At 39.6% G+C, this 26008-nt stretch overlaps 1 protein-coding gene across 1 annotated transcript; it reads left to right on the top strand.

Annotated features, from left to right (window-relative positions):
• Positions 1-1931: 1931 nt before the first annotated feature.
• pou1f1 (POU class 1 homeobox 1) lies at positions 1932-25714 on the top strand. Its single transcript, XM_051708555.1, has 7 exons — positions 1932-2073; positions 16515-16664; positions 16816-16914; positions 22378-22623; positions 23190-23354; positions 25356-25416; positions 25504-25714. Exons 1-7 carry the CDS (start codon positions 1932-1934, stop codon positions 25712-25714), a joined length of 1074 nt encoding a protein of 357 aa, XP_051564515.1.
• Positions 25715-26008: the final 294 nt, after the last annotated feature.

Genomic DNA, 26008 nt, shown 5'->3' with positions numbered 1-26008 from the left:
TTGTCAAGTAACCAGATGGCCAGATGCACATTGGTCAAGTAAATATTCATGCTGTGTCAAAGCATTTCTATCAGGAAGACTCGCAGACTTGAGTGAAATTTAAGATGACATTTATTTGATGAATATAAAACAGAAATGTAATGTCTCTCTTTGGCGTAAGCCCCGTCTGGTGGTCCGAAGAAGTTGTACTTGGAACCGTCATATCCTACCGGAGATGGGAGGCAGGGGCGAGGAGTCTACCCCCATGCGGGATGGGACTCAACTGATGATGGTGGGGTGGTGGAGGTTGCCGTGTTAGCACACTGAAACGCAATGTGATAGATTGTGAGCAGACTTATAAAGCATTGGCTTACATGTGATTGGCTAGGAGTTATCTAGCTAATGGTGCGATGATGTACAGCTGCTAGTCTTCCCACTAGAACTACGCTGCACTTACTTGTCTCGCTAAATGAGAATTTCTTTTTCTCTGCAGAAATGACAAATGCATAAGAGAATAAATACATCAAATTGCATTATATTGACAGCTTGACAGCAGTATTTTTGAGAAGCTTTAGATAAAAATCAGCTTAAAAATTCGTAAATAATAAAGAAACTCATAAAATGGGGGCCTGGGTAGCTCAGTGGTAAAGATGCTGGCTACCAACCCTGGGGTTCACTAGCTAGTTTGAAACCCAGGGTGTGCTGAGTGACTCCAGTCAGGTCTCCTAAGCAACCAAATTGGCCCGGTTGCTAGGGAGGGTAGAGTCACATGGGGTAACCTCCTCATGGTTGCTATAATGTGGTTTGTTCTCGGTGGGGTGCATGGTGAGTTGGGTGTGGATACCACAGTGGATGGCGTGAAGCCTCCACACGCACTATGTCTCCGTGGCAACACACTCAACAAGCCACGTGATAAGATGCATGGGTTGACAGTCTCAGACGCAGAGGCAGCTGGGATTTGTCCTCCGCCACCCGGACTGAGGCGAATCGCTACGTGACCACGAGGGCTTAAAAGCACATTGGGAATTGGGCATTCCAAATTGGGAGAAAAAAAACTCATAAAATGTTATTTGCCTAATTGATATTCAACTATTATAAACAAAATATTTTCTATTAATTCTTCTGTAATTATATTATAATCATACATTACAATTTTATATAGCTGTTCAACATACTACAATTCAACTAAGACTACTTTAAACAACATTTTTCCTATTCTTCTGTTACTATATTATAATAATACATTATATATACATATATATCATTATGAGATTTATATATCATTATGAGATTTATATATCATAATGACATTATTTAGGACCCCACATTTATTAAAAAACTGCATGGAATATTAGTAGTTTTAAAAATGTGTTTGTCACACCATAGCATCTTTGAAATGAACGAATGTAAATTTAACCAAAAATCTTGATGTTGAATAAAAAAATAAATAAAAATAAAAAACATGGTTCAGGGGCATGGTTTTGTCAACAACAACTTTTTATAAATATTCATGTGGACCTCACAATACCGGTATACTTTTTCCCTCATTCAACAATAATTCCATATATATGCAGTCAAACTCACTCCCTTTAATGCATTATATAGTAAATATAAACACATTCATAGATTGGCTAATTAATGCATATCAGTTTGGAAACTTCAGTTTAATTCACAAAAGCCTTGATTTTGCAGTCATTTGGTGTTTGTTAAAAGCAACACACAGAAGAAATGGACATTATCAAATTTAACCTCTTTGCCCTAATTACCAGAGCGTTATCTCAGAAAGCTGCTGTGGGCTGTCATAATGTGGTAACAGCAAGAGGGCATTAACATGCATGAGGGGGTCTGAGGGGGCTCAGTATAAATACCTGCACACGCCCCGCCGTGTCACACAGGTGTTTGGATGTCGCGTGTGCAGGAGGCAGTAGTTGAGTAGGTGAACATCAAGAGTCATGACCTGCCAGGCCTTCAGCACCACTGATTCCTTCACTGCTCTGAGTGGAGACTCGGCTGCTCTGCCTCTGCTCATGCACCATACTGGAGCTTCCGACTGCTTGCCCATTACCAGCCACACCAGCAGCATGATGCCTGCAGGTAAATTTGGTGCTCTTGAGGAATCTAACACTTCTCAACTGGTGGGGCGCAGGTCTGTTCTGATAGGAATGTCAGAGATGTCAAGACAAAACTTTGATGTTGGCTTGAAAAAACCCTGTCTCAAAGTTTAAACCAGACTGATGGTTATACAGACAGCTAGCTAACTAATTAGAGATAGATACTTCAAGCTGATTAAAGGCCTTGTGTGTGTTTGTTTACATTTGAATGTTTTGATTTTTGGAATATGAATGAATTTGAATAGTTTTGGCCCCTTTGAACATTCCAAAGAGAGCCTGTGGGATTTTTCCAAGATTTGATTGTCCACTGTGCGAAAAGTCATAGTAACCTGAGTTAGAACAGTCTGAAGGTATCTGCTGAATTTGGTGGATGTGGCTTGAATGCTTCAGGAGGAGTTACAATTGATAATTTCTTCTTTGTTTATGGATTCCGTAAAGACCCTAAACCATGTCTGTTGAAGCTACTGGAGAGTTTGAAGAGCTATTAAATGTGATGGACTTAATAATTGCACATAATTTAAATTGCTTAATAAGTAGGCTTATTACATTTTTAAAGGTTTTTTTTTTTTTTATGCCATCAAAGGTTGTGCACCAATTTATTTGTAACTTGGTAATATGGCTAATATTAATACAACATTTGGCCCCATGTTTGTCACATGTGTTTGGCTGGTAAAATTGTAAATTGTTGTATTTAGCCTATGTCATGTAAATAATTTTGCCTATAGTTGGGTCTAGGCAGTTGATGGTAATATTAATACTTTTTTAATTTATTTATTTAATTTTTTACTTTGGTGCTGTGATGGGTTAGCAATTCATGTCCAATGTAGAATCTGGACCCTTGAACAAAACCAGCTGAGAAGGTTGAGTTTTCATGGAATTGAATGCAAAATTTAGCAATGAATGAGTCATAGTGGGTACAATAGTGGTTCACTTGCATTTGGCAACTGTTCAAATATAATTTAACATGTTTTTAATTATGAAGGCTTAGACTCACTGAGCACTTTATTAGGAACACTATGGTCCTAATAAAGTGCCACTCATGGTCTTCTGCTGTTGTAGGTTCTGCTTCATGGTTCGGCGTGTTGTGCATTCTAAGATGCTATTCTTCTCACTACAATTGTACAGAGTGGTTATCTGAGTTACCGTAGCCTTTTTGTCAGCTGGAACATGTCAGGAATTTCTGTCCGCAAAACTGCCGCTCATTGGATGTTTTTTGTAGTAAACTTTAGAGACTGCTGTGTGTGAAAATCCCAGGAGATCAGCAGATACAGAAATACTCAAACCAGCCTGTCTGGCACCAAAAATCATGCCATGGTGGAAATCACTGAGATCACATTTTTTCCCCATTCTGATGGTTGATGTGAACATTAACTAAAGTTCCTGACCCATCTCTGCATGATTTTATACACTGCACTGCTGTCACATGATTGGCTGATTAGATAATCACATTAATAAGTAGGTGAACAGGTGATCCTAATAAAGTGCTCAGAGAGTATATGTTTAGTTTTCACTTTTATCTTCTCTGGTCATAGATTGTTTGTTCTGACCTCTTATCATTGAAATAAAAGAAATAACTTTTATTATCTTATGGCATATTGCTAAGTTGGAAAAGCCTAATCATATAAGTTAAAGAAATTGCAAACATTGGAAAAGCCCAACTGGACTTCCTTTAATCCATTTATCCATTAGGACTATTTCCCATAGAGGTTTTTATTTGAAAGAAAGAGGAAAAACAAAGACAAGGATAAAAGAGATGAAAGAGAGAGAGAGACTGGGCTATGAGTGGATGTCCTTTTGACCTAGTCTATGTGACCCTAAAGTTCAGATATTATTTTGTACTATCTCCAGTTCACACTGCTGTCTTTACTCACAATCATTCCACATGTATGCAGTCAAACTCACTCCCTTAATGCATTAAATAGTAAATATAAACACATTCATAGATTGGCTAATTAATGCATATCAGTTTGGAAACTTCAGTTTAATTCACAAAAGCCTTGATTTTGCAGTCATTTGGTGTTTGTTAAAAGCAACACACAGAAGAAATGGACATTATCAAATTGCACTGTCTGACTCTCACTCTAAGCAAATTACCTTTTCAAAGATTGCATATCTTTTTTCCCCAGCGGAAATCTGTTTGCAGAAAGACCACTAAATCTGAAGTGTAATGCACTGGCCAGTGTCATTTTATATCAGATATGTTAGTAATGACACACATTTTAGTGCAATTCAAATGAGTTAAATGAGTAAATTTCATTATAAATGACAGCACTCAACATTTTAACTAACCTTGTTTGTTGCAGGTACTATTTACATTTTGCCAAGTGTATTTTGGTGACACCGCTCATCCATTAGATAGATGTGATACCTGTGAGAAGGTCTGTGATGGTCTCTTTCCCACTGCAGAGCAGGATAAAGGCCTGAGGTGTCTGTATTTTAGGCTGGGGTGAGGACCTTTTTAGAACAGGTGCTAAAGCCGAGCGCTGGTCCTCAGCTCATGCTCCCTGTACTAATTATGTTTAAGGGCTTTGTGCCGCCTTACTTGGTTACTCAATGAAGACTCAATGTGCAGGGATTTATCTGAGAGATGTAATGAACATGGTCTTCAAATCACATGTCCTTTGTTCATTCTCATGGGAAAGGGTCTTCTTTACAGCCCCCTTAATCAGGTGTTTGAAGCCTGTTTTTTCCAATCCTTCCTCTCTCTCTCACTCACTCTCTTTCTCTTTTCATTTATCTCTCTGGTATAGCCTCCATCACAACAGACACTATAGGTGTTATTTTAAGGACAGACACTAACTCACTTGGGACTTGTATTGCACTCACCTCCATTGAATTTGCTCACTTCCTTTGACAGCCTGGAGGATTAGAAGAGACTAAATTTCTTTCTCAGGGCTGGTCTGGAACACACTACAGGACTTAACAGCAATTATATTTTAATGGGGTTCATCTGTGAATCAGGAAGGAATCAGGAAATGTGGCTTCAACTCAGTAAGGTCAGTCTTTAATAATAACTCAAAGTAGCTTTCCAGCATTTAACACACAGACAGCTTGGTGCAACTCTCTCTCTCCCAGTCTCTGGCGTGGTTCCTCCTTATATCGCTCTCCCCATTGCTCACTGCAATCAGAAACAGGTGTTAAACATATTGTGCTCAGGTGTGTGCACCCTCACCGCTTTCTCTCTCTCTGAATGAATGCTCCACCAAGCTCCCACCTCCACATACCCCCACCGCCCAACTCAGGCTAGGGAGCCATCAGGACACCCCCCAGAAAGTCAGCAACAGCCATCTGCACCCCCGGTCTGAGGACCACCTCGAACTTAAAAGGCTGTAAAGCCAGATACCAATGGGTGATCCGCACATTAGTATCCTTCATGCGGTGGAGCCACTGGAGTGGTGCATGGTCAGAACAGAGGGTGAAGGCCAGTCCCAACAGATAGTATTGGAGGGTGAGAACAGCCCATTTAATGGCCAGATAATCCTTTTCAATGGTGCTGTACTTAGTCTCTCTCAGCGATAGTACAGACTAATGTACAGCACCGGCCGCTCCTTCTCCACCACCTGCAAGAGCACTGCCCCTAGCCCCCTGTCCAAAGCGTCTGTCTGTAAAACAAATGGGAGAGAAAAATTAGGTGCATGTAAAAGAGGCCTGCCACAAAGTGCAGCTTTCACCTGTGTAAATGCCTGTTGACACTGCTCCATCCACTGGACCGGGTCTGGAGCTCTCTTTTTATTGAGACCAGTCAGCGGGCTGGTGACATCCAAATAATTAGGCACAAACTTTCTATAATAGCCAGCCAGCCCTAGGAACTGTTTCACCTCCTTTTTGGTCTTGGGTCTCGGGCAAGCCGCAACTGCTGCATTCATATCAATTTGGGGGCACACCTGCCCGTGACCCAAGTGGAACTCCAGATCCAGTTGCGCATTTCTTGGGGTTTGCCGTGAGTCCCGCTTGTCGCAGCGACCTCAGAACAGCCCTCAGATGCTGCATATGCCACTGCCAATCGTGACAGTATATGATGATGTCATCCAAATAGGCAGTGGCATGAGCCGAGTGTGGTCTGAGAACTCGGTCCACAAGGCACTGAAATGTAGCTGGGGCCCCGAACAAACCGAACGGAAGTGTCAAGAATTGGTGTAAGCCAAATGGTGTGTACAGACTACAGAAGAGAAGGCAGTTTTTTCATGGGACATTGGCGTTAAGGGTATCTGCCATAACCCTTTTTCAAATCTAATGTCAAATAAAAGTAAGCTGTGCCCAACCGATCGAGCAGTTCATCAATACGAGGCATTGGGTATGCGTCAAATTAGACACTGCATTGACTTTTCTGTAATCCATGCATAATCGACCATTGCTCTTAGAATCTAGAATGACCAGGCTGGACCAATCACTGTGGGATTCTTCTATTACCCCCATATCGAGCATTGCATCTAATTCTTCCCGAACTACTTTTTTCTTGTGCTTGGGAAGCCGGTAGGGATGACTACGTACCACTACACCAGGCGTTGTTTCGATGTGGTGCTGTATGAGGATTGTACGACCAAGCAGAGGTGAGAACACTTCTGAAAATTCTTTCTGCAACTTGCCAACCTCTGTGACTTGAGACGGTGAAAGGCGGTCTCCACAAGTGACCTAGGTGACATGATTGACTTTTATGTTCACCTCTGGCACGAGCTCCACCCTCTCTGGAACTATGTTACCAATGTCTCAGGGACTGCCTCCCTCCATAATTTCAGGAGGTTTAGGTGGTACAGTATATTTGACATGCGTTGCCTCTATCTGTTCATTTTACTTCATAATCGAGATCCCCCACTCGTAGTGTGACCTCAAAGGGCCCTTGCCACTTGGCAAGTAATTTGGAGCTCGATGTGGGGAGTAATGCAAGCACTTTATCTCCTGGTGTGAAGCCGAGCTCCCCTAACATACAGTCAGCTTTGTTGTTCTTGTGCTTGGAGCAAATTCTCCTGTGTTATTTGACCCAAAGTGTGGAGTTTTGCTCCAAGATCAAGAATGTACTGAATTAAATTTTTTGCTGTTTGAAGGTTCCTCCTCCCAAGCTTGCCGCATGACGTCAAGCACACCACGTGGACGCAGCCCATACAGCAGCTCGAATGGAGAAAACCCTGTGGAGGCTTGTGGGACCTCTCGAACTGTAAATAACAGGGGTTCGAGCCACTTATCTCAATTTCTAGCATCCTTGTGTATGAACTTACGAATCATATTCTTCAGGGTTTTATTAAACCGTTCCACCAACCAATCTGTTTGCGGGTGGTAAACACTTGTGCAAATCTAATTAATACCCAATTATTCGTACAGTTCACGTAGTGTCCGTGACATAAATGTAGTGCCCTGTTCAGTGAGGATTTCTTTCAGAATCCCCACTTGGGAGATATTTCTGAAGAGTGCCTCTGCAACTCTATGTGCTGAGATGTTGCGCAGGGGCACTGCTTCCAGATATTGCATTGCATAGTCCACCAGAACCAAAACAAAGCAATGTTTGCGTGCCGTCCGCTCTAATGGCCTGACGAGGTCCATACCAATTCTTTCGAAGGGGACCTCGATCAAAGGAAGTGGGCGCAAAGGCATTCTTGGGGTGGCTGGCGGATTCACGGCATGCCGCACACCACCTGCGAACATCCCCATGCATGCCTGGCCAATAGAAATGGGCCATTCGACGGTTTAATGTTTTTTCTCGCCCTAAGTGACCCACCATCGGACTATGATGAGCTGTCTGGATTAACATTTCCCGACGGCTCTTCGGTATCAACTACTGGGTTGTATCTTCTTTTGTCTGAGCATCCTGTGTCACTCGATACAACTGATAATTTATAATTGAAAAATATGGGTATGGGAGTTCAATGTCTGGCTGAAGACTTTGACCATCAATTACTTTCACTTGGTTGAAGGCGTGTCTCAGGGTTTCATCTCTCTGCTCCAGAGGAAATCCCCTGCAGGGAATCCTCAAAGGGCTGGGGAAGTTGGGAATTCCCCCTCCCTTGTGTCATCCTGACGTGGAGCTGATGTAGACGGCCCTAGCTCCGCCTTCCCAGCCAGCACAATACACTTCTCACATCTAACAACTTTCTCGCAGGACCTATCAACACATATTCCTTTTAATTGAGTTTCAAATTTTGGCCAATTAGTCCCCAGAATTAGTGGATGGGCAAGGCGGGAACTAACCACAGCCCATGCTTTTGCCCCCGAAATTTAATAACGAGTGTCACTACAGGGTAATTGTGAATATCCCCATGCACACACCGCAGCTTCACCCTTTTATTTGTGCCCAAATCCTTGTCTTAGACCAAACATTGTTGGATAGTGGTCTGATTACAGCCAGTATCCAGCAAGGCTTGATATGTACTTCCCCTGATACTCACAGGTATTCTGTACGCCCCGGATCGATCAGGGGCAGCCCGCAGAGTGTAGGGGACCCGGACCAATGTTTCCACCTTCATCACGGTGCATTGGTCCCTGAAATGCCCAGGTTCTCCGTGTCCCCAACCGGCTGACCCAGGCGTTACACCTGCACTTGCGAGTTTCAACCACCTGAGGGGGAGAGGGGGACAGCGAAGAGACATCAGGGTCACCGGCAGCAGGGAAACCCCCCGGGAATGGGGAGCACACTTCGGCGGTACCTTTCCTCACCTCCGGCGTACCGGGACAGGCTGCATGACAGCGATAGAGTAAGCGAGAAGAGAAGGGGGAAAACAAGAGAGAGGGCAGAGAGAGTGGAAGGGGTTTGCCCTCGGATATGCCAACACATGGTCCTCAGCCAGTTAGATGGCTTCCTCCAGTGATGCCGGGTGGTGGCACTGGACCCACTCTGCCATTCCTTCCAGCAGATGACGAATCAGCTGTTCCAGCACCACAAGATCGATGACTCCCTCAGTGTCACCGTCATCAGCCAGCAGCTACTTCCATCAGGCATCATGGAGCTGTTGCATGAAGACAAACGGGCGGCCGTGCGTGCCCATCTTCAGTGGACGGTAGAGTTGTCTGTGCTGTCCGGGGCTGCGACTGACCTGCTGCAAGATGGGCTTCTTCAGGTCATCATACACCAGGATACTTTCCACCGGTAGTTGTCGTGCTGCAAGCTGAGCTTTCCCGGACAAGAGTAGTATGAGTCTAACCGCCCACTGAGAATGTAGACAGCTCCAGATCTCGGCCGTCCTCTCGAAGAGGTCTAGGAACACCTCTGGATCATCTTCTTCCCCCATTTCCATGAGGGAGACCAGAGGCATGAGATCTGGGGTCGTGGCTGGAGCTTTCTCCTAGTGCAGTAAGCTCCGGATTGCCTCCCGGTCCTCTGCTTGAGCCCGGAGCACCTCCTGGAATCGCCGATCCTGGTCCTGGTGTAGCTCAAGCAGGGCTTGATGTTGAGCATGATGCATGCTGGCGAGGGACAGGATAACTTCAACCAATGGTGAGGACTCCATGCCAACGTATATTTCTTCCAACTCCCAGGTTCTCTTCAACCCGGAACTCCCGGGTTCTCTTCTTTGTGCACTCTTCAAAAACACACAAGAACTTCACTTATGCATTAACATGGACACATTTTGAACTCTTGATCTCTCATGATCAATATACATCAGCACTCACACTGGACTGCCATAAATTATATTCTCTCTTAACAACACACTGGCAACTGACTATCAACCGACAGCCTGAATGTCAATACAACACAATACAACCTACTGTATATTTTATATATACTATTTTTATTGTAGACTGTGTATTCCATATTGTGTGTATTGTATACTGTACATTATTATTATGTGTATATTAATTTTGTAAATTGTGTTGTGTAAATTTATTTCTCATCACTGTCATGACTGCTGTGTTGCTCGGAACTGCACCCAAGACTTTCACCTAGTGATGGGCATTCCGGCTCTTTAAATTTTTTTTTTATTTTTTCAAGTCAAACAGTTTGTGATAGTTTGACTATAATTGGTGTTAAAACAATTCTAAAATCATACTTTACCTTAACCACAATGTATTTAAAAATGCATTGGTTTGCATTTGCATTTAAAGTATAACTTTTTAATGTATATAAACAAAGTGAATATAAATCTAACCATTCAAAACTAATACAATCTGAACAGCATAACAGAATATTGCACCATATCAAAGAAAAATAAATAACAATTTGCAAAACTGCAGCATCCCACAAATTGAAATAAATGTAAAACAGAAGGATGCTATTACACATGTGCATTTAAAGTATAACTTTTTAATGTATATAAACAAAGTGCATATAAATGTAACAATTCAAAATGAATACAATCTGAACAACATAATAAGTTGGCTCTGCCCTCCCTCAGGCATCTTTGGTTCATTAGTTGACACTGCGTGTCTGATTGACTGGAACTGAGCAGACAGTCAGAACGAATGTGTTTGCACTTGAGCATTTAGGCCTATATTATTTTATTTCTTTTTTCGTTCTTTGAATTCGTTAATTCTATTCATTTAAATCTTTTGATTATTCATATCTTAATTTTTTTTAAATATTTTTATAAATAGATTCGGCTCTTCTGATATGCGAGCCGGCTCCCAACGTTCACCTACAAGAGCCAGCTCTTAGAGCCAACTTGTTCGCGAACGACCCATCACTACTTTCACCCACTGTTGTACTTGTGTATATGGTTGAGTGACAATAAAGTGATTTTATTTTATTTGATAAGCTGTGTTCTCAGACAAAAACTGCATGTGTTAAAGCACTTTTTCTTAACAGCCTTTAATCCCTTAAACAGCTGCATTCACGTCTATGTGACATTTCAGAATGCTGCTTTCTGCAAAACCCCTGAATAAGCAGTTTTCTAAAGTGCATGTAAACAAGGTGAAAGTCTTGATAGAATGAAAGATATACAGTATGTGTGTCATGGTTCCAGTGAGTTTATCGGTTTGTTTTCTTTTGTTTTGCTATTTCTCTCCCTCATGTGTCTCAGGCACTGCCAGCATGCATAATCAGTGTTTCCATGGGAACACTGATTGTTCCCAGGGGAACGCTGATCATGCCACTAATTAGCATGCTAGCAGTACCTGGTTCTCCTCTGATTCACTGCCTACTTAATCCCTCCGTTGTGTCAGTATCTTTGCTAGATTGTTGTTTGGTGTGAAGTAACTTACCTCACGCTCTCTGCCTAGTTGGTCCTGTCTCGTGTATCTGTTTGGTTGCCCGTCTCTGCCCGCGTGTCAGGAGTGTGGTTACCTTCCAGTTTGCTGTACGCCTACGAACACACTCTTCATGGAGGATTCCTCACAGATCTGCTCACCGCGCGGCCACAGCGCGCACGCATCAACGAACACCTATCTCCTGCTTACTGCAGCCGGTGCCAGGTTCTCCACTCTTTGCCAGCTTGCCAGCCCAGTTGAAGTTACAATTTATTGTTAATAAATCCTTTGAACTGTTCCTCTGCTCTTGGGTCTCTTTGTCTCGCTTTCTGACAATATGCAATTAAAAATATAGAAGCCTCAGCGAAGAGAAATGATGTCCACACAGCAAACTAATAAGGAACTATACTTCTAACCACAGGTGGAGAGCTGTAGTTCCAACCACACAACTTTGTGATGTAGTTTGTGAATGTTCATTGGAACTTTGTTTCGGGAAACACCAAATCATTGAACTATGTTGGTAATGATGGAACTTGCGACCATAGTTGGCTAACAATGCTTTTAAGGAACACACCCCAGGCTGGAAGATCAGCTAATACCAGCAAACCATCTTAAGCTGGTTTAAGGTGTTTTTTGCTTTTCTTTCGGAAGGGCAATTTTTAATTTCAGCAGTTTTGATAGATCAAGCATTGTGGTGAGACACCTGAAGAGAGTAAACAGAGAAGTCACATGGTGTCACCCAGCTATATAGCAATTTGCAATTCAGATCAGAAATACAAATTTTCCTCAGGATTGCAATGTGAAAACAGTCTTCAGATGATTACTTTGTCATGCTGACAAACAGAAACAGAAACTCAAACCATAAAGAGTTTCATTGTAGTCTTAAAATGAAATATTGTGTTTTACCTGAATCTCAGAGACCCCATCAGATGGTTACCAGCTCAGCTAAGCATAGTGATTTAGATCACATAGAGCAAGTTAAAAGATCTCTAGGTCTAGGGCTTTGGAGCTTATATTTTTAGCATACACCAAATATGCCAAACAAAAAGTAATTGTCAAGTGACCAGATGGCCAGATGGCCAGATGCACATTGGTCAAGTAAATATTCATGTCATGTCAAATGTCTCTCTGCAGAAATTACAAATGCATAAGAGAATAAATGCATCAAATTGCATTATATTGACAGCTTGACAGCAGTATTTTTGAGAAGCTTTAGATAAAAATCAGCTTAAAAATCTTGAGCTTAAAAATGTGTAAATAAACTCATAAAATAAATGTTATGTGCCTAATTGATATTCAACTATTTTAAGACTATTTTAAACAAAACATTTGTCTAATTCTTCTGTAATTATAATCATACATTATAATTTTATATATTATATTATATTATTGTATAGCAGTTCGACATACTACAATTCAACTAAGACTACTTTAAACAAAACACTTTTTCAATTCTTCTGTTATTATATTATAATAATACATAAAACATACTTATAATGTCATAATGAGTTTTATATATCATAGTGACATTATTTAGGACCCCACATTTATTAAAAAACTGCATGGAATATTAGTAGTTTTAAAAATGTATTTGTCATACCATAGCATCTTTGAAATGAACAAGTCCTGACAAAAAGGTAATTGAAAGTATTGAAAAAAATTAAAAGAAAAGGTGACCAGTTACAGGACCTAAGATGTACACATTCCCTTCTACATATACACTGGCGGCTAAAAGTTTGGAATAATGTTCAGATTTTGCTGTATCAGAAGGATATTGGTTCTTTAATTCACCAAAGTGTCATTCAACTGATCACAAAGTAAAGTCAGGTCATTACTGATGTAAAAAACAGCACCATCACTATTTGAAAAAAGTCATTTTTGATCAAATCTAGACAGGCCCCATTTCCAGCAGCCATCACTCCAACACCTTATCCTTGAGTAATCATGCTAAATTGCTCATTTGGTACTAGAAAATCACTTGCCATTATATCAAACACATCTGAAAGCTATTTGGTTCATTAAATGAAGCTTAACATTGTCTTTGTGTTTGTTTTTGAGTTGCCACAGTATGCAATAGACTGGCATGTCTTAAGGTCAATATTAGGACAAAAATGGCAAAAAAGAAACAGCTTTCTCTAGAAACTCATCAGTCAATCATTGTTTTGAGGAATGAAGGCTGTACAATGCTTGAAATTGCCAAAAAACTGAAGATTTCATACAAAGGTGTACACAACAGTCTTCAAAGACAAAGGACAACTGGCTCTAACAAGGACACCTCACATGTCCTCAGCTGACAGCTTCATTGAATTCTACCCGCTCAACACCAGTTTCATGTACAACAGTAAAGAGAAGACTCAGGGGTGCAGGCCATATGTAAAGAATTGCAAAGAAAAAGCCACTTTTGAAACAGAAAAACAAACAAAAAAAAGGTTAGAGTGGGCAAAGAAACATAGACATTGGACAACAGATAATTGGAAAAGAGTGTTATGGATCTTAACCCCATTGAGCTGTTGTGGGATCAGCTAGACTGTAAGGTGTGTGAGAAGTGCCCGACAAGACAGTCACATCTATGACAAGTGCTACAGGAAGTGTGGGGTGAAATGTCACCTGAGTATCTGGACAAACTGACAGCTAGAATGCAAAGGATCTGCACAGCTGTCATTGCTGCACGTGGAGGATTTTTTGATGAGAACTCTTTGAAGTAGTTTCAGAAGTAGAAAAAAAAGAAAATTTAGATTGTAAAAATTTCTGTCCACAAAACTGCCGCTCATTGGATGTTTTTTGTAGTAAACTTTAGAGACTGCTGTGTGTGAAAATCCCAGGAGATCAGCAGTTACAAAAATACTCAAACCAGCCCGTCTGGCACCAAAAATCATGCCACGGTGGAAATCACTGAGATCACATTTTTCCCCCATTCTGATGGTTGATGTGAACATTAACTAAAGTTCCTGACCCATCTCTGCATGAGTTTATACACTGCACTGCTGTCACATGATTGGCTGATTAGATAATCACATTAATAAGTAGGTGAACAGGTGATCCTAATAAAGTGCTCAGAGAGTATATGTTTAGTTTTCACTTTTATCTTCTCTGGTCGTAGATTGTTTGTTCTGACCTCTTACCATAGAAATCTAAGTTGAAAAAGCCTTACTCATATAAGTTAAAGAAATTGCAAACATTGGAAAAGCCCAACTGGACTTCCTTTGATAAATCCCTGAGATAACAGCATTTATCCATTAGGACTATTTCCCATAGAGATTTTTATGAGAAAGAGACAGGAAAAACAAAGACAAGGATAAAAGAGATGAAAGAGAGAGAGAGACTGGGCTATGAGTGGATGTCCTTTTGACCTAGTCTATGTGACCCTAAAGTTCAGATATTATTTTGTACTATCTCCAGTCCACACTGCTGTCTTTACTCACAATCTGTCTGACTCTCACTCTGAGCAAATTACCTTTCCAAAGATTGCATATCTTTTTTCCCCAGAGGAAATGTGTTTGAAAGATCATTAAATCTGAAGTGTAATGCACTGGCCAATGTAATTTTATATCAGATATGTTAGTAATGAAACAAATTTTAGTGCAATTCAAATGAGTTAAATGAGTAATTTTAATTATAAATGACAGCACTCAGCTTTTTAACTTACCTTGTTTATTATAGGTACTATTTACATTTTGCCAAGTGTATTTGGGTGACATCACTCACCACCCCAGGGAGTAGAGAAGAGATTGGCAAGACAAACAGTAATTTATTGAAATAAGTTAAAATTATGTAGACATGGCTAATCAGCTCAATTTGCACAGCTGTTATGTCTCCATAGATAATGATCAAAGCAGGCATACTATTATTTTGACGTGTTGACAGCTAAATTAACATGTACGTATTTTGTCCCAGATTTGTCTCACATGTGAGAGAGCATTAGTGAAAGTCTTGTCAGAAACTCACTGAATTGAGTCACATCCCCTAGCTATTGTTTGCCATATAAATCACAGTTCATATGCATAATTACTAAGTGGTGCAGTTTAGCTCTGGCTTTGAGCCAGAAGATGCAAAACTCTGCTAATTTCAAATGAAATGTTTTGGCATTTCTATTCATATCTGTTAAATGTCATAGTATATACAGCTATTGGAGAGCTTGAAGAGCTAATACTGTAAGTGTGATGGACTGACTGTATCTGAACAATTAATGGTTGGTTCTTAATATACTGATGGAATAAACCAATGATTTTTGTCAGGAGGGATCAAAAGGTTTGATTGTGTCATTTCAATGTTGGGCTTGTTCTTGCACTAGTGGATAAGGCCAGTCTATATAAGCAGATAATCTTGACATAAGTACTACTACAGGCTGTTCTCAAAAAGATGTAGCACACAGGTACTTTGAGCTCAATGAAATTCAATAGAATTAATGTTATCTGTTTCTTTTCAGTTGTTCCAACCTGAGATCACTATGCAGATTAGGAAAAATTTACTGTATTTACATTTTTTCTTTCCTTCTAGAAGTTTATTTTTATTACTGTAACGTATCCATCCGTCCATCCATCCATGCATCTATACATCCATCTATCCATCCATCATTTATGGATCCATCCATTCATCTATGCATCCATCCATCTATCATCCATCCATCCATCCATCCATCCATCTATCCATCCATCCATCCATCCATGCATCTATGCATCCATCTGTGCATCTATCTATGCATCCATCCATCCATTCTTGCATCCATCCATCCTTGCATCATCTATCCAACCAACCATCCATCCCTCCATTTATCTATCCATCCATCCATCCATCCATCCAATCATCCATCCATCCATCCATCCATTTATGCATGTATGCATCCTTCCATCCATCCATCCATCATCCAACCATCTATGTATCCATCCATCCATCCATTTATGCATCTATGCATCCTTCCATCCATCCATCCATCATCCAACAATCTATGCATCCATCCATCCATCCATTTATGCATCTATGCATCCATCCATCTATCCATCCATCCATCCATCTGTCTATGCATCTATCCACCTATCTATCTATTCATCCATCCATCCATCCATCCATCCATGCATCCATCTATGCATCCATCCATCTATCCATCCATCATCTATCCATCCATGCATCTATGCATCCTTCCATTCATCCATCCATCCATCCACCCATCCATTTCATCAAAATATGCATTTCTCCTATAGCAAGTATGAGTTGTACACAGGGTCGGGTACAGGCCAAGAAAGACATCCTAATGGCTAAAGAATAAGAACAATCTGTATCTTGGATGTGATATTCTTTTATTGCTTTTTGATTTAGTCCCCTCAGGTCTCCCACTGGTCCAGTCATCCAAACGCTCTCACATGCACCTGCCCACTTCTGCACTGGGCAATGCGTCAGCTAGCCTGCACTACCCAATGCCCCCATGTCACTATAGCAACCAGCAGACCACCTACGGCATGATGACAGGTGCGTCAAGTAACGCACAAGTTACGCAAGTGCATCAAGTATCGTTCCAGTGTGCATATGCAATGCCATCATGCAAAAATACATATAATTTAGGTTGTGTGTATGTGTGTAGTTATGATGTGTGATGTCAGTGCAATTTTGATGTCCCCAGCACAGGAAATGCTCTCTGCCAGCATCTCACAGACTCGCATCCTGCAGACATGCAGTGTGCCTCATGCCAACATGGTCAATGGAGCAAGCTCATTGCAAGGTACAACCTTTGATCATAGTCTGAGCACAACCACATGACACTCAAGTTAATGCAGTTTTTTACCCTGCTGTCAAGTCCTCCCAAACTGTACAGCCAAACTCATATACAGATTTACCAAGTTCAAAGTCATTCAATTAATTATCAGCACAAAAAGTGGATACAATAGAAATATAAAATAAATGCGGAGTACAGTGACCCCCAAAAGTATTTCGACAATTAAGCCAAAATGTATCCATGTCACTGCATTAGGCCTACATAGCAAAATATCAAACCAAATGACATTCATTTTAAAGAATGAAGCATAAGTACACTTTTCAAGTTAAACTTTTCACAAAAAGAAGTTGGTTAGGTTTAAATGATAAAACAATACTATTTAAAAATCTGGACACTTTCTGGTTGTCAAACGTTTGTGGAACATGTTCATAGTTAATGTGCTGAACTATTTTGGTTACTCTGCTAGGACACCTGTGTGAACTGACATCATACATAGAGTAAAAATGATCTTGACACCAGCTGATTATAAGTTATTGAATAATAATAATAATTATATATATATATATATATACAGGTGCATCTCAATAAATTAGAATGTCGTGGAAAAGTTCATTTATTTCAGTAATTCAACTCAAATTGTGAAACTCGTGTATTAAATAAATTCAATGCACACAGACTGAAGTAGTTTAAGTCTTTGGTTCTTTTAATTGTGATGATTTTGGCTCACATTTAACAAAAACCCACCAATTCACTCTCTCAAAAAATTAGAATACATCATAAGACCAATAAAAAAAAAACATTTTTAGTGAATTGTTGGCCTTCTGGAAAGTATGTTCATTTACTGTATATGTACTCAATACTTGGTAGGGGCTCCTTTTGCTTTAATTACTGCCTCAATTCGGCGTGGCATGGAGGTGATCAGTTTGTGGCACTGCTGAGGTGGTATGGAAGCCCAGGTTTCTTTGACAGTGGCCTTCAGCTCATCTGCATTTTTTGGTCTCTTGTTTCTCATTTTCCTCTTGACAATACCCCATAGATTCTCTATGGGGTTCAGGTCTGGTGAGTTTGCTGGCCAGTCAAGCACACCAACACCATGGTCATTTAACCAACTTTTGGTGCTTTTGGCAGTGTGGGCAGGTGCCAAATCCTGCTGGAAAATGAAATCAGCATCTTTAAAAAGCTGGTCAGCAGAAGGAAGCATGAAGTGCTCCAAAAGTTCTTGGTAAACGGGTGCAGTGACTTTGGTTTTCAAAAAACACAATGGACCAACACCAGCAGATGACATTGCACCCCAAATCATCACAGACTGTGGAAACTTAACACTGGACTTCAAGCAACTTGGGCTATGAGCTTCTCCACCCTTTCTCCAGACTCTAGGACCTTGGTTTCCAAATGAAATACAAAACTTGCTCTCATCTGAAAAGAGGACTTTGGAACACTGGGCAACAGTCCAGTTCTTCTTCTCCTTAGCCCAGGTAAGACGCCTCTGACGTTGTCTGTGGTTCAGGAGTGGCTTGACAAGAGGAATATGACAACTGTAGCCAAATTCCTTGACACGTCTGTGTGTGGTGGCTCTTGATGCCTTGACCCCAGCCTCAGTCCATTCCTTGTGAAGTTCACCCAAATTCTTGAATCGATTTTGCTTGACAATCATAAGGCTGCGGTTCTCTTGGTTGGTTGTGCATCTTTTTCTTCCACACTTTTTCCTTCCACTCAACTTTCTGTTAACATGCTTGGATACAGCACTCTGTGAACAGCCAGCTTCTTTGGCAATGAATGTTTGTGGCTTACCCTCCTTGTGAAGGGTGTCAATGATTGTCTTCTGGACAACTGTCAGATCAGCAGTCTTCCCCATGATTGTGTAGCCTAGTGAACCAAACTGAGAGACCATTTTGAAGGCTCAGGAAACCTTTGCAGGTGTTTTGAGTTGATTAGCTGATTGGCATGTCACCATATTCTAATTTTTTGAGAGAGTGAATTGGTGGGTTTTTGTTAAATGTGAGCCAAAATCATCACAATTAAAAGAACCAAAGACTTAAACTACTTCAGTCTGTGTGCATTGAATTTATTTAATACACGAGTTTCACAATTTGAGTTGAATTACTGAAATAAATGAACTTTTCCACGACATTCTAATTTATTGAGATGCACCTGTATATACTACCGGTCAAAAGTTTTAAAACACTTACTCATTCTTTATTATAATTTTTCTTCACATTTAGAATAATAGTTAAGTCATTAAAACTATGGAATAACATAAATGGAACTGTGGGAATTATGTTGTGACTAAACAAAATCCAAAATAAATCAAAACTGTGTTATATTTTAGCATCTTCAAAGTAGTCACCCTTTACCTAGAATTTGCAGACATGTACTCTTGACATTTTCTCAACCAACTTCTTGAGGTATCACCCTGGGATGCTTTTTAAACAGCATTGAAGGAGTTCCCATCTATGTTGGGCACTTATTGGCTGCTTTTCTTTATTATTTGGTTCAAGTCATCAATTTAAAAAAACAGTTTTTTTTTTTCATTACATTTTTGTTTTATAATGAAATAAATTAATATGGTGGCACAATTATATTTTTATCTACAAAACTAATTTCAAACATTTAAGCATATGCCTACAGATCAAAAGATTTTTAAGATCATGAGAAACATTTCAGTCAAGTGTTTCCAAACTTTGGACCGGTAGTGTATGTATATATATATATATATATATATATATATATATATATATATATATATATATATATATATATATATATATATATATATATATATATATGTGTGTGTGTGTGTGTGTGTGTGTGTGTGTGTGTGTGCATGTGTGTGTGTGTATGTAGAAAAAGTTACTACTGAGAAAAGGTCTAGCAACATTTGTTTGCAGATGACTCTTGCTTTGATATTTCGTGTCATTGCAATGACATTCATTCATTTTTAAATGTGCAAATATTTTTTGCGGCCACTGTACTGTATGTGGTGTCTGATGGATGTGTGATACTACTGCAGTTGACTTATACTAAATGAATGGTATTTACCAGATAAATTCAGTATGTTTGGGGTTCCACCTAGTGTCTGTAGAAAGAAATAACAAAAGATGCGTTGTTTTCTGTGATGTACTGCTTTTAGCAATAAGAGCTCTTAATCTAATATATATATTTTTTTTTTCTTTTTTTTTTTTTTAAATACACATTTTGTGTGTCTACTTGAGACAGTTTACCTGTGAGAATTCACATCTTTCACATTTAACTCTGCATGTACTGGCTAATTATAACTCATATTAGTGCCATATAAGTCATTACTATAAGTACAACAGGGCTAAAAGCACACCTGAAGGAAATATGTGTTTTTTTCTTTCTGGTCATTAAGATCAAGATTTAATCTGAATATTGATGGAGCAACATCATTTGTGTGAAAATAAATAATAACTGATGGTTGTTTTGATTAAAATTATTTTATTTTAATTTATTTTTTTATTTTTTCTTCTTTTTTTAAAAAAAGGTGGCGAGGGAGCCCTTTACCCCTCATCTGGGGTAAAAGGCCCCCAGGGGATTATAGTGATATTGTGTAAATATAGGGACAATAGTTATAGTGCAAAATGTATCAACTTATGCAAATACATTTGAGACAGCAAGATGCTTTTTTGAGTAGCAAATTAAGATAGTACTTATTCAGAATAATCACTTCTGTTAACTTCTTTTACATTTGGCATTTCATTACATCTCAAGTATTCTATAAAGCAATTAATCTGTACTGTGATTGGATCAGTCAATATGAGCCCACTTTGAAAAAAAATCATATAAAATCTATTTGCCCCTCTTAAAAAAAACAAAACAAAAAAAAACTATGTGATTTATGGGGATCTTTAGCCCCTGCAACAGGGGGGCTTTTACCCCAAATACTATCCTTTCACTTATTGAACAGTTATTAAAAAATGTTTGGTTTATTTACCTTAACAAACAAGTATTTTGTCTTAAAATAAATGTAATAACTTCAGGGCTTTTTAATACCTACACAAATTTGCAACATATAAAAAAATATTAAATATTAAATCAAATGACCTCAAAATCAAACTTAAGACATTGCACATAATGATCTCATGGATCAGGAATATATTACAGTGTATAGTGACAAACAGGTGTTAAAGTACTGTGTCAGTTTTTTTTTTTTTTTTTTTTTTTTTTGCTGTTTAGTGTTTTGTGAGAAAATCAAATCAAATGTTCCTTTTACCCAGGGGGGCCTTTAGCCCGTTGTACTCATATTAGTGTCTATTTAACATGTATTACACTATATTAATCATATACTTTTTAATGAGATATTAATTCAAAAATTCTTATTCAAAATGAGAATAAAGAGAATTAAACTGCCTTTCAAACAGAACCAAAATAAACAGACAAATCAGTGTGAGGGGACTGCAATCATTGAAAATATACAGCCACAAGAGGGAGATGCAGACCAATTTATTGAAAATAGCAAACGTACGGCGAATCCTTAGATAGTTGTGGATAAATGTTCTGTAAGCAATTTGTAAAACGTATTTTATTTATTTATTTATTTGAAATATAATGCAGAAAATGTCGCTGGTTCACTCCTGTTATGCAGTACATTTTCAAGCCCCTATCATGTCTTATCACAATATTAAAATTAAGTGAACATAGGTGAATGTTATATAATTTACTATTTTGGTTTGAGTGGATGCTGTTTATTAACACAAACAACAATTTGTTAAGAAATATTCCATGTGTGTTATTTTATTTTTATTTATTTTATTTATTTTGTAGTCAAAATGTTGCAAAAGTTTTCTTAGGAAAATTGTTTAAACTGCTAATCAATTTATTTTCTTACAAATTGTCCTCAGTATCACTTTCAATAATGTGTTAGTCTTTTGTAATATGCCTTTGACTAACAAAAGCAGTTCCTAAATTACATCATCTTCCAAGAAGTGACATCATTTTGGTGGGACAACAGCAGTGTAAACATAATTATTAGCAATAGATAAAAACATTCTGTGATGATATGTAATAATAATTGGTTTGTACAACATTCCATCCATCCTAAAATGTTGGAAACCAACATAATAATATCAAGTTTTACGTAAGATAACTCTCAAATCTGTCACTAAACAATGGCTTTAGGTGTTTATTTCCATGGTATTAGTCATATCCTTCGGCATCACGGCGCCATTTTGTTTTTCATTTATTCAGTAGCAGAAGTTAGCAAAACTGCTAAAATGGCTTACAGCACCTTTAATGAGAAATAATTTTGGCTAAATGAACCTGTTGGTGTTTGGAAAATCATTGAATACACAAAATAGTTTGTGGGGCATTGAAAGATGTCCAAGTCTCCTTTCTAGTATTTGACGTAAATTATAGTTTCATATTCTGTCTCTTGCATGACCACTTTGCACTTGCTCCAGATGTTATACCCTCATACCACAGTCTTCATTTCTGTCCTCTTTGGTCCCAAAGCAGCTCTGGCTCCACGCCTGTATAAGTTCCCTGAGCACAGCTTGGGTGGAGGCTCTTGTGCTTTGACACACAGCTTCCCCCCGCTGCCCCATGCCCTGCTCACAGATGAACCCGCTCTAAGTGACATCAAGCAGGAGCTGCACAGGAAAAGCCGGCCACTGGACGAGCCCCCAGATATGGACTCACCTCAGATCCGTGAACTGGAGAAATTTGCTAATGACTTCAAGCTGAGGAGGATCAAACTGGGTTTGTCTTTTGAGTTGGACCTTATTATGTTATGTCTTATGATGTTAGAAGACAATTCCCATGCTGGCTAGTACTGGTTTGGTGCTGGTCTAGCTGGTGGACCAGCATAGCCATGCTTTTCACCAGTAGAACCAAGCTTGTTCTTTCTGATGAAGCTAATTAAACTAGTTTAAAAGCCCGGTGGGGACACCAGCACACTAGCACCCCATGCTGGGGGGCTAGCAACCAAAACATAACATAAGCTGTTTAAACAGTTTTTCCCACATAGGTTTAGTATTGCGGCATCACCTGTTTTAAATTCACCCGTGCCTAAATGGCACGTAAAGACAAAACAAATTGTGGTTGGTTGCTTTACAGTACATGTCAACCTGTTCTCAGTGGTTTCTCCCTTTCTAAATGGGCAGTTCTTAGCCAGAATAAACTGCAAAGTTGAAAGGATCAAAAATCTCACAGTGCGAGACTACCACACATGAAACATCAGAAATGCCTAATATTTTTGAATATACAGAAGAGGAAAGGCTTTGCTTGTAAAACACCTATCCCTAACTTTTAGCTTTGATTGATAGGTTACACTCAGACCAATGTGGGTGAAGCACTGGCCGCAGTGCATGGCTCAGAATTTAGCCAAACCACCATCTGCCGCTTTGAGAACTTGCAGCTCAGCTTCAAAAATGCCTGCAAGCTCAAATCCATCCTGGCCAAGTGGCTGGAGGAGGCTGAGCAAGCCGGAGGTGAGTCAGCAGCCAACAGACTCATATGTGCAGCGTCATGAGTGAGTCCCCACTGATATTTGAACACCACAAAATGACTTAGTTGTTTTAGCAATTGCGCAGTCTCACCTTTGTTCTTTATGACACTCTCAGTTAGGATTAGGTTTAAGGTTTAGGGTAGAGAGGTTGGTCTTGCTGATTTAAAACTCGGTAGAACATTAACTTTCAAAAACCTCAAAACCACATCTGTTTGAGTGAAAATGTAACTTGTTTTTAGTGCCACACAGTGGCGGGAGCTCCAAAACTTGGAGAAGGGTATAGCTGCAGGCAGAGCTTCAAAAACGGGGAGGACCTCCAAACTGCCAGCAAAGATGTAGGGATCCCCTTACCTAACCCTTTCCCTAACCTTAACTGTGAGTGGAAATCAACCCCACCCCCATTGGATCAACCCACCCACTTCTGGAGTAACCCCGTCCTCTTTCTAAGATTACACCTCCATTAGGAGATCTCCGGCCTGCAGCTATACCTACTTGAAACTGCCAGCAAAGATATAGGGAGCCCCTAACTAGGCTTGGGATCGATGCCTTTGTCACACATCGATAATCTGAAGATTTTTTCAGATATAAATTGGGCTACTCGTTTCACAATAGAAACATTTTTCTCAACACAACTTTGGTAAAGTGTGAGCGACAGGGTAAATTAAAGGGACAACGGACTTGTCTGGCAGACGTCTTGGCATGTTCTAAAATTTGAAACAATTATTTTCTACGAAGGTATGTATAAACCGCCAACACTCAGCGTCAAATTTCTGTGGTGCCACGGAGCGCAACTCGCATAGTTTTCCATTAAATTCGACCCAAATCATTATCAAAGGACAAAGATTATTTACTCTAGCCATCGCTGGATGGTATATTGTGTAGTGTAAGTATCTTTCAAAGAGCCTAGACAATGTATTTTCAGTTACAAGTATGTCATTTTGTGGTTTGACAGCTTGAATGAAAGACCCATTCAAGGCTAAATATAACCTGCAAACTTATCAACGTCACTTTGTACATTCTTGAAGTACAAAAACCTTTGTAACTTTGGAGTGCCATCTGCTGCACCTCTGTGTGTGATACCTGGCTTCAGTAAATGTTATTTTACCCTCTTGTGGTCTCCCAACGCTATTACACCAGACTGTTAGAGGCCAGCTGAATGAGTTGGAAAGCACGCAAATTAGGCTTCTAATTTAAATGTCGGCTAATTTTAATATATCAATGCCTCAAAAATATATTGATAAAATAACATGCTGATCAGTAATCAAAAAAATTTATATTTTATGACATCCTTACCCCTAATCTAACCCTTTCCCTAACCCTAACCGTGAGTGGAAGTGACGCCCCCTTTTGGAGTAACCCCACCTCCTTCTGAAGTGACCCTCCTGCCCTCTTTTCAAGATTTCACCCCATTTGGATGTCTCCGGCCTGCACTTATACCTGCTTGAAACTTCCAGCAAAGATATAAAGAGCCCCTTACCTAACTCTTTCCCTAACTGTGAGTGGAAGTGATGCCCCCTTTTGTAGTTGGCACAAACCCCTTCTGGAGTAACCTCGCCCTCTTTTAGAGATTCTGCCCCCATTTGGAGATCTCTGGGCTGCAGCTATACTCTACCTACTTGTTGAAACTGCCACTACATGTGCAAACAGCCATGTAGTATCTATTGTTATTTAAACATTTTGCAAAAATGTTGCCACAGTGACATTATTTTAAGTCAGGTTGTTAAAAAAATATGTGATAGTTCTGGATTTAAACCAGGTTCCTTTTCACACTAAATAAAAACTACACCACTGGATGATTCCATTTTATTTGTTCTTCTCATCTTTTGTCTTGCAAGGACTGCTTCTGCTCACTTTTTAAAAGACAGCTGCCTCTGCTTGTGTGTGATGTTTTTTTTTTTTCTTTTTATTTATTTCCACCACATCATTATCGATGAATTACAATTAAATCATTATCTTACACTTATCTGTAATTTGTGACCCTCAGCTCTTTTTAATGAGAAGATGGGTATGCATGAGCGTAAACGGAAACGGAGAACAACCATCAGGTAAACTGGGAATTTGAGCTAAAAAAACAAAACAAAACCCATTATATCAGCATCTCCGTCTAATTAATTCTTAATTTACTCTCTCAGTCTTGGGGCTAAGGAAGCCTTAGAAAGAAATTTTGTGGAGAAGAGCAAGCCCTCATCTCAGGAGATTGTGCGAATGGCCGAAAGTCTCCATCTGGAGAAGGAGGTGGTCCGTGTGTGGTTCTGTAACCGCAGGCAGCGGGAGAAGAGAGTCAAAACCAGCCTACACCACAGCTCATTCATGACCAAAGAGACTGTATTCTGTAGACCCTGAATATCTATAGTCTGTGTACTGCGTGATTATCCACTGACAAAAAAGAAACTCTGGGATGTACAACACAGGCCTTTAGCAGACAGTGGGTTTACTGTACTGATTCACCAAAAGGAGTGTGAAAGGGTATAAAGTGGCCCCAAAAACTACTTGGACACAATTAAATATATGCTCCATTTGATACAAAATATCAAACCAAGTGGCATCTGCAAACAAATGATGCTAGACCTTTTCTCTGAACTAACTTTCTGATTACTTTTAACTGGTCTCAGTTTAAATTTAGTTGATGTATGAAGT

Source organism: Myxocyprinus asiaticus, chromosome 10 (assembly GCF_019703515.2).
Source record: "Myxocyprinus asiaticus isolate MX2 ecotype Aquarium Trade chromosome 10, UBuf_Myxa_2, whole genome shotgun sequence".
Taxonomy (NCBI): Eukaryota; Metazoa; Chordata; class Actinopteri; order Cypriniformes; family Catostomidae; genus Myxocyprinus; species Myxocyprinus asiaticus.
This window is presented reverse-complemented; position numbering and strand designations above follow the sequence as displayed.

Excerpts from the sequence above, each read along its gene's own strand:
- pou1f1 (XM_051708555.1), top strand. The coding sequence starts at position 1,932 with ATGACCTGCCAGGCCTTCAGCACCACTGATTCCTTCACTGCTCTGAGT. Across the intron at positions 16,665-16,815 it reads CACCTACGGCATGATGACAG|CACAGGAAATGCTCTCTGCC; the intron begins GTGCGTCAAGTA and ends TGATGTCCCCAG. Across the intron at positions 25,417-25,503 it reads AAACGGAGAACAACCATCAG|TCTTGGGGCTAAGGAAGCCT; the intron begins GTAAACTGGGAA and ends TTACTCTCTCAG.